The 10,325-nt window shown below is 35.8% G+C and overlaps 1 protein-coding gene across 2 annotated transcripts; it reads left to right on the forward strand.

Moving 5' to 3' along the window:
• Positions 1-165: 165 nt before the first annotated feature.
• Positions 166-2,524, forward strand: LOC149381588 (Pseudouridine synthase family protein). 2 transcript variants are annotated; one of them, XM_089629720.1, is made up of 7 exons: positions 166-492; positions 568-603; positions 747-859; positions 947-1,095; positions 1,207-1,351; positions 1,441-1,821; positions 1,898-2,524. In XM_089629720.1, the coding sequence occupies exons 1-7, from the start codon at positions 252-254 to the stop codon at positions 2,333-2,335; spliced, it is 1,503 nt and encodes a 500-aa protein (XP_089485846.1). In that variant the 5' UTR covers positions 166-251; the 3' UTR covers positions 2,336-2,524. The 2 variants fall into 2 exon arrangements, with proteins under 2 accessions (XP_089485846.1, XP_089485847.1); XM_089629721.1 differs by having other exon boundaries at positions 181-492; positions 724-859.
• The last annotated feature ends 7,801 nt before the right edge of the window (positions 2,525-10,325 follow it).

A 10,325-nucleotide genomic window follows, 5' to 3' on the forward strand; every position in this document is an offset into this window, starting at 1 on the left:
CAATACTATTCATTTGATGTATATTAAATTATTTATATTTTAAATTATACATATAATCAATAGATAGTTAAATTAGTCTAATTAAACTAGAAGTATATTAGAATATAATCTTTAGTGTTAAATATAGTGTAGTAAAAATCAAATTCGGCTTAAAAATTGCTAAAAATCACAGTTAGTATTGGATATGAGCTTTCTGAATGGGTTTAGCGAAAAACGGAAAAGAGAGGTAAATGAGTGAGTGAAGTGTGTCTATGGCCATCTCGTCCCTGCGACTCCCGCTCACGCCGTGGCTCGCGAAACCCCGACGAACCCACCGCAGCTTTGGAATCGCTGCAAACCCCAAAATACCCCTCAACCTCTCCCAAATTTACCAATGCTCTCCGTCTCCCTCAACGCTCGAAGAACCCACCGAGTCTCAGTCCAAGAAATGGGAAACCTTCATGAAGAAGAAAGTCGCTCTCCGCGTCGGCTATGTCGGAACCGAATACAGAGGTTCGGTTTCGTCCTATGAAAATTCTTCTGCAACCTTTTATTTTCGCTTAACATTCTCTGTACTGAATATTCCAGGCTTGCAAATGCAACGAAACGAGCACTCATTATCCAGTAAGTTTCTTTATCTCTCTCTCTCTCTCTCTCTCTCTCTCTCTCTCGCTCTCTTTCATTTTACAAGAAATGTATAAGGCTCGATATTGACTGAGTCAAACTTGTAATACACTCAATCAGCTTATCAAATGATTGGAATGTAGCTGTAGAGAAGGAATTGGAAAGTGCGATCTTCAAAGTCGGTGGGATTAAAGAAACTAATTTTGGGAACCTCCAGAGGATTGGGTGGGCTCGGAGTAGCCGCACTGATAAAGGAGTAATAACTACCTCTATAGTGCATGAGTTTTAAATTGTGTTAGGGTTTCGATTTTTATTTTTATATCTTTTCAATTTTCTTAATCAGGTTCACTCGCTGGCAACTACGATATCGTTGAAGATGGAGATACCAGAGAGTGCATGGAGGGACGATCCTGATGGGATCGCTCTAGCGAACGACATCAACGCTTTTCTGCCTCGTGACATTAGGGTTTTCAGCGTTTTGCCGTCTAAAAAGTGAGAACCAAACCCTACCCATTTGAGAACAATGTTTATGTTTTGTGGCTGATCATTTTTCTAGCTCAAGCATTTTAAGTGTTTGATAACTAATCTTAATCGTATATTTAGGAGATTTGACCCCAGACGAGAGTGCGTTCTTCGGCAGTACTCTTACCTTCTTCCGGTAGATGTAATCGGAATCAAAAGTAATTTTAGCGAAGATGAAATTGCTGTACATATATCAGACTTCAATCAGATATTGAATGCTTTCGAGGTAATTAAAACCTTTCTTACTTTTATTTTTGTGAGGATTCTTGAATTATGAACCTTGTGATTTTTTTTTTTTAATTTATACATATATAGGGAGAACATCCATTCCATAACTACACAATACGAGCAAATTACAGGCAAAAATATCCCGTAAAAAAATCGCGCCGGACTGGTAACGTTACGACAATAAAACCTGAAACGGGACTGGAATCTGATTCTGAGGCGATCGATGGAGAAGAAGATAACAAATCAGAGGGAGTCGACACTTCAAATTCTGCTGGATCAAGCTCTAATCTTTCTGAAGAGAACGTACCTCTTCTTGCTAAATGGCTATACGAACCCGACGAGAGGGATCGAATAGGAGCGGCACATTTCAGAAAGATCTTTCGTTGTTCTTGCGGAGATTTGGAGAAATCATGTGGACATGGTTTCGTTGAGGTCTCGATTTGGGGAGAGTCTTTTATGCTACATCAGGTCCGGAATTTTTTCTCTTTTCTTCGACTAGCTCTCTTAATCTGTCTTCTAAAAATTATATAGGCAATCGTTTCAGATTCGAAAAATGGTCGGTACGGCCGTGGCGGTGAAGAGGAATTTACTCCCGAGAGATGTTATACCACTCTCTTTGCTCAAGTTCTCGAGATTCGTAGTCCCGCTTGCTCCGTCAGAAGTCCTGATATTACGAGGAAACTCGTTTTTGACGAGAACAAGACCATGGAATGAGACTAGGCCCGAACTGCAGACTATGGGTGAATCGGGACCGATTCTGAGGGAAGTTGATGAGTTCTATGCATCCACGATGCTTCCGAGAATCTCACAATTTTTGGACCCATCGGCGGCTCCTTGGAATGAATGGGTCGAGCTTTTGGATCGAAACACGGGAATTCCTGATTCGCAGATTGACAAAGTCAGGACCGCTTGGAGAGAGTGGAAGGAAAAGTTTGAGAAGAGCAGAGCTGGTAATGATTTGTCAACGGAGGTAAATTCTTGACATTCATCAAGATTTTTGTTCTTGTTTTAGGTCTGCCTAACCTGGTTTCTTTGATGTTCAAGACATTGTTGATCTCTGTTATGTATAAAAAATTATTTCCTTTGTACGATTTCTCTGGTAGAACCATCTGTTGAAACCATGGCGAAAAAGGACCAAGTGTAATAATATATAACATAGTCTTGCATAGCATTTAGGCCTCATTGTTGCACAGGAATTTCATTAATAGAGTATTGTTCTAATTAGCATTTTTGCCTCTGAAGAACTCGATGACTGAGTGATTTATTATAGGGTCATGATCAACATTAGACAACATCTGTTGAAAATGCCCAGTAATACGATATCTGATTCACAAGCTGGTGTGCAGTATGATTTATCTATTATTGCGAAAACCTTGCACACAAAAAGAACAGCCATTGTCTCAAATATCAACTTATGCTGGACATATTTAATGTGGGCTTGCCCGGAGCAAGGATTGAAATAGCTATACCGACGGGTATTTAGGAGATATCCGAAATACGGATAGTTAACGGATATTTCAGAAGAAAATGTACTAAAGAACAAAGTTTTCTAATACATGGTCTTTTAACGTAAATGTCAAAACTTGGAAAATAAATATTAACTATGTCATAATCAATACATTAACACAATAATACAAACGTTAATAGAAACTAGAGTGGCCATGTTGAGAAAACAGAAAAGGTTGCTCACTCTGGGATTGAACTAATTTGAGAGCAAGTACTGAAGTACTGCCTGTAAACGATTGCCTTAGTGGCACTAATGATGAAAATCCTGATAGCGACCAGAATACCAACGGTGATATCGGCGGTTCCATTTTTCAGAGGTACAAGAGATATATTGATGGTTTTCCGGAGTATTTCCATCCAATGACTCTCAAGTGGTTTGTAATTTCTACTAAACTAAACCTGTTAAAAAAAATTAAATATATAATACCTGTTGATAAAAAACAGCAAGTCTTTGAAGACACGAGATACAAAAAAAAAAACTTGTAGCTCGATTCACTAGTTCTTGTACAATGATCATGCCTGCGCTTCTTTATCGTTTAATTTTATCAACTCAGTGCTTCCTTTATCGTTTTGATCAGATAATAGTTGACTGGTTTTTTTCTGGAGGATTTGCCAGCGTCATCGTTTTGATTTAAAGCATTGATATTGTTCATTCTTCAATACATTGATGATCCTCCGCAAAGATGCATCGATATTAACAGCAATCACTCACTTCTTTACAGCAAAATTTTGGAGTTTTAGTTAAGTCAGTAGGTTGATTAGTGTGTAAGAATTGTTCTGTTTAGAGTTGTTTTAGGCTTTTATGTTTTCTTTGTCGTTTCTTTTATTTTATGGTCGTTCACAGCTTAAGCGGAGTGTCGTTGAGCATGTGATGTGACCTCAATTATTTAAAAGAGAGTTTGGAATCTCTTCTCTGTAATCAATTCAGTTGAATCGAGAAATTCTTTTGCTTCTCTTTTCCCTTGACGGTGAAAGAGAGAACTCTTGTTTCATCTTAATTTGTCTTCTTCGAAAATCTCAACTCTCAGTTTCAATACAGTACCACAACCCATCGTTAAACAGATCTTCACAACCCTTCCATTGCATGCATCCATTCATTAATTCATGAAAGATATACCGCAATAGACAGCCGGGGAGCCTGAGACGTTTCTTTTCTCCATTGTCAAAGCAATTGGTTCCATAGCAATGAGGTAAGAGTTAGTGTTTGTGAGGGAGTTTCATGAGTCTTTTATCAACCTCTCAATCATTGGTGGGAATTGATTTAGCCCGCATCCGATCTTCAATTTGTGCCTTATATATGAAAAGGCGTATTCAATAGATAGATCGATAGACAGACAGACAACAATTGACAGGTAAGAACCTGTACGTGATAAGTGAACTCGTACATTGTTATGGGAAAACGAGGCCTACTTTGATCAAGTATATCCTACAAAGAGACTTTCGTGAGCCATAAGTATTTAAGGAATATCCATAGGAACGAGCGCATCATGACATGACATCATAAGATGTCTCGCCCGAATGAATTAGAAATACTGGAAAAAGTTAATGAACAGAGAGCAAAGTTTTCAGTGATGGTATACTTGGTGTAAGCAGCCAATACTGTTTTCACATGATATATCGTTACTCATGTCAGCATTCTCACTTCTGAATTCTGATATCTAGAGGTGTCGTCGCAAAAATCCTTTCCATGGTTGACATAATAACGTTCCGCTACTTACACTTTAAAAAACATTCAACCCTTTCAAGGTCACATTGCTTCAGTAGGACTGTAATAATAGAGTGGCAAAGACTAACTTTTATAAAGAATTAGATCGCAACAGTTCAGGAATTGGGAAATGCTAATGATCACCTTTTGGAGATTACACGGGGATAAATGTTGATTAATTTGTCTCGTTGAAGTTTTCGGCAAATGTTTTGAAGGTGTTATTTTGATCAGTTTTGCCACATTCAACTATTTTATATCTTTATGTTGTTGTTTTTAAAAAAAATTGGAAAAAATTCATTTGACAAGCTGTTTTTTTGTTTTATTTTATTACTAACTAACAGATTTTTTTTTGTCATATCTATAATACATATATATGAACTACCTTCTACTATACTTGATATTATTATGTATGTATTTCTACTTTATGTTTAGCGCCTTTTCTTATAAAAAAAATAAATAAATAAAATAAAATAATTATTTTGAACTAAATTATTTTATATAATTTGTGTTTACATTTCGTCGACGTTTAAGTTGGTCGCTCAGTGACAATTTAATAACTACCGGAAACAAGTATTTAAATATTATATTATTAGCAGTTTTTTATATATTAATTATCATTATTCAATAATTAGTCATTGTAAAGTATCGCTTCTTAATTGCAAATCGTTGAAAAAAACTTCCATAATAAAATATAGCTTGATATGACTATATCAATTAGCATATATAAATATGATGTTTGTATCGATAAAATGGAATGTATAATAGATTCATGTAATGGGTATCCTTGGTAAAACTTGGTCCGCACAATCATCAAAATCGAAAACCAACTTAAGTTTGGGTTGGTTACTTGGTTTGCTAAATGTCAAAATTTCATTAGGGAGAGTGTAATCAAGGTCACTGTCTAATAACTTAGGTGGTTGGGTTAATTGGCCTAATAGTTCTAGAATTCCACTTAATAATACTTAAGTCTTCTATTCTAAAATGAGTACTACCAATACCAAACAAATATAACATTGAAAAGCCGAAAATAAATCACCTAAAAAGACAATATTAAGAGACCTAACAAACATATAACAAGCGTTACTATATATCTTCTTACTTACGCCTTTCCATATGAACGTAACATATGTCGATTTTGCAAAGTAGTGGGCAAGAGTAATATTGCAAAGAAATGCAATATAAATACATAAACCTGAAATAAAGAAGAAATTATTTTATAATGTGTTGAGTTCGTATGCATGATCATAATTACAAGTGATCTTTTGACATCGAAGATCTTTTTCGTGCTATATGGCTAGCAATTTGCGGACAAGTCGGTTTCCGCTAGCGTTGCATTTAATGACATGCATGTATATATGCGTATTAAATTTGGTTTAAGTGAGTAATTGGTGTCATTTAATTTATGTATGGCTCCAAATCCCCGAGTCCGACTTTCATTAATTCACGTCCACACACTGTGGCGGACCCAGACTCGGAAGGCGGGGAGGGGGGCGGCGGGGGGGCCAAAACTGAATTTTGGCCGAAAAAAAAAAAAAAAAAAAAAAAAAAAAACAATTTCTTTTAAGCCTGAATTTTTTTTTTTTTTTTGGGGGCCCAGGCCTCTTGGGCCTTCAACGTGGGTCCGTCACTGTCCACACATGATTGAATTAATACTCATTCCTTGTTTCAGTTATTAGGTTAAAAATGAAATAATGAGTTTGGTGTAGTTTACAGGCTATAAGAAGGTATTACTTTGTAGTTTGTAGTACTTCCCTTAGGTTATTGGCTACGTACGGTGACGGAAGAAAGTCGTAGTTTACTTTTCCTGCTATGCTAAACTACTACTCTATAGCAAGGAAAAAAATGTCGTTTTCGTTGCCGTTTCGAGGCTCCTGATTTACGGAAAATCGTCATGCCGATAGAAAATCGAACGGAATTTATATGGAAAATGGCAAGTGAAATGCCGTTTTCAAATGAAAAATCGACGTGCCGATGAAAAACCGAACGGAAAAAAAAGTGGTAAAATATATTTAAAATATATACATGTAATACATACATATATTTTTCAGTTTTTAAACAGATATAAAGAAAATACATTATGCATATAATTTTTTAATAGAAAATTGTATATATATAATATTTTATAAATGTGTGCTATTAATAATATTTAATATATATAATTTATAAATGTGTGATATTATGTATTAGAATTGTCTCATAGTATATGTGATATTATATATAATAGAATTTGATACTATATATAATTTTTAAATGTGTGATATTATATAGGATAATTTACAAGAATACCCCCTGAACTCTTACTCGATTAACGAAGTGCACCCTCAACTCGGATTTTCATCAAAAATTACTCTGAACTCCTATATGTGTTCACTTTTGCCCATTCCGTCAAATTTTTACTAACTCTGTTAACAATTTTATGACGTGGATGTCATATGTGACTTAAATTATATGAAATTATAAAAATACCCTCTATTATTTCAATTTCTTTTTATTATTAATAATTCAAATCTAAATCAAATCTCTATTTTATTTAAGAAATAAAAAAAGAACAAAAAAAGTGGATCTGAGTTCCACGGGCTGGTGTGCGCGCCGGTTCTCTCCAACCCCGGCGACGGCGGTGCCCCTTTCTTCGCGCGCGACTGCACTCCAGGCTCGCCGGCGCCTCCTTGCCCTTCGCCCGGGTCTCGCTACCGATCTCCCAGCTCGCCGGTGCCTCCTCGTTTTTCGCTTGCCTAGCCCCCGCTCCAGATCCGGGTTCTCCGCCTCTGCTCGCGCACCAGATCCAAAGCAACCCCGGCCTCTGCGCGAACCAGTCCGGTGAGACTCGCCGTCCTTGCCCAGCCCCCGCTCCAGATCCCTTGGTCTTGAGTTTGATCCGGTGGCTGATTATTCAGAATATCCCTTCTTCTCGTGCGCGGCCTCGGAGTTCGTCGAGCTCTTCGTGGGCGTCGGTGCTTCCAGGGTTCGGGACCTCTTCGAGAAGGCCCCCCTGCATCGTCTTCATCGACGAGATCGACGCCGTCGGCCGCCAGCGCGGGGCCGGCATGGGCGGCGGCAACGACGAGCACGAGCAGACCATCAACCAGCTCCTCACCGAGATGGATGGCTTCTCCGGCAATGGTTCAGTCACCCACAACACCTGTAATCTCAGATCCCTCAAATGCCCACGATCCAAAAATCAAATATTCTTGTTCGGATAATATCTCAATATGTCGGAGAAGGAAGAGCCGACATCGGGGAGTTCCGATCAAATGTTTGAGAACTCTGGTATCTCCAAACCCTTTTCTTCTTGGTGACAGTAATGGCGGCTAAGAAGTGGAAGAGAAGGGACAAGAAATAGATCCATATATCTATTTGTATTTAATATTTATTAAAATGTTAACTCATTTAATAAACAAAATAAAATTTAAACAAAGTAATTAATTGAAATTACAATTATAACCTCAACTGATGTGTCACCTGACTAAAACATGCTTAAATGGTGAGTTCACATGCCTAAAACGTGTGAAATTCATGGATGATAACTGATAAACTTTGACAGAAGGGGCAAAAGTGAACACATATAGGAATTCAGGGTAATTGTTGATGAAAATCCGAGTTGAGGGTGCACTTCGTTAATCGAGTAATAGTTCAGGGGGGATTCTTGTAAATTATCCTATTATATATTAGACTATGTGTGATATTATCCATTTAATTGTGGACTTGAATAAGGAATTAAATGGATATGACCATTTGCAATAAAAATTAAGGACCCAGTTGCAACAAAAAAATTAATTTTGGGTCAAAAGTGAAGCTTAGGCTAAAAACTGAGGACTTAATTGAGCAATTAACCAACTCTTGCTCAATTACGTTTGTTTTCTTCTTCTTCCTTTCTTCTTCTTCCCGTGCGCAGAAAAAAAAAAATAAAAAAAATCTTCATCTTCTTCGCACGATTTGAGCCGCTGTTTTTTTTCTTTTCTCCCGACTTTGGACGACATTCAACCAGTTTTATACTTCGACTACAACGACATTGAGCGGCTGTCGTTCATGGAAAACGGCGTGTCGCTTCGCCAATTTTCCAGCGAACATAAAACGATGAAACGATCTTTTCTTCTTTCGTCGGCCGTTAACCCTCCGGCAGAGAATTTCTCGGCGACTTTCCAGGATTTTCGCCGGCTTTTTATTCCTTGCTTTGTAGTATAGTTATTTTCAGAAAAGTGTCAAATGTCAAGAATTAATGGGATATCTCCCTTCGGAACAAGAAAGATATATACGCGCGCGTTATATTAATTGAAATTGAAAAGTGAGATTTGACAATTTTGTTTGTATATTATTTTCTAAATTAAAAAATTAAACACATTTTTTTTCTCTATTTGTACAATAACAATGCCAAAGGGGTGTAGATGCTCGTTACTTGATTTATTATGTGTGTGCATATATACCATATGTTTTAGTAGAGACCATTATATATATATATATATATATATATATATATATATATAATCATTATACCAATAGTATCATTAAATAAAATTAATTAAAAATCATAATATTCCTTTCATATCTTCTCATTTCCTCTTTATGTTTCCCTCTACTTTGATAATCTCACTTTTACGGTTGATTTTTGTAGTACGTACGATGAACTTAATTAGGGTTGGGAGAAAAATGGTATACTAATGGAACTTCGAGGCATGCATAATTATGTTTCTCTTTGAAAATGACCTAGATATGTATTTAACTTTGGCTGATTAATTATAATATAGAATAAAGAACATCAGGGGATCATAAATCATAAGCTAATGCTAGGCAGTAAATGTGGTTGAGTCTTCCACGGATGAGCAAGAAAAATGTCTCACTTACTAATTGTAACTCATATTTAAACACGCGTCCCTACTTGGTAGGCCAAACGTAAACATCGTGAGAATCACACACTTTTAGCAATATTAATTAAGTGAATAATACTAGTAGCATGGATATATGCTCATAAATTTTTATTAATGTTTATCATTCGTGTACTTACAGAATTTAGTTACGTTGGTGATTAATGATATGTACTGTCATATAATAACACGAATTATATTAACCAAGTCACTACGTTTGAATTGTTATTTAACCAACATGTCAACTATTCAACTATATTTTGAACAATTATTTAGTGATATAAGTCACAAAAACATAAACATTTGCATTTTAGCCAACGTTTTATAATTTTTTGTAAATAGTCATAAATATTTCGTAAATAACCAAAAATATAATGTAACCAACATTATTTACATATATTTACTAGAAATTTACTTTGCGTAAATAGATTTATGTGGCTTATTACCAAAAATTAACGAAACGTTGACTATTTATAAATTTCTAATAGTTCATATGACTAGATAGCCACTGAACTCTATTTTAAATAGCCACTTGTGTAAATGTGGTAGTTTATAATTAAGGTGCATTTACCTTAATAACTTTCTTTTGGCACACGATGAAGAAAATTCCATATATAGCCAACATTTTGTATTTTCTTTTATAATAAATTCAGCAAATTAGAATGAGATTTTCGTTAATTATTTTTGGAGTTTATATCCCATCCTTTATGGAGAAAATTATAATCAATTTCACTTAATTAATTTATAAGATCATTGTGTTTTTAGAGTGGTTATTTCAATTTTGTGAGAATTTGAAGAAGATTTCCGATTATTTATTTGAATTTTTGCCATCGTTCTTCGTCTTTGTAGGACTTTGACGCCGATGATAAACCATCCAAAGTTGATGCTATTCAACCTCAAGT

This window comes from Urtica dioica, chromosome 11, assembly GCF_054948205.1.
Source record: "Urtica dioica subsp. dioica isolate 48M chromosome 11, U.dioica_male_clone48M_v1_H2, whole genome shotgun sequence".
Classification (NCBI taxonomy): domain Eukaryota; kingdom Viridiplantae; phylum Streptophyta; class Magnoliopsida; order Rosales; family Urticaceae; genus Urtica; species Urtica dioica.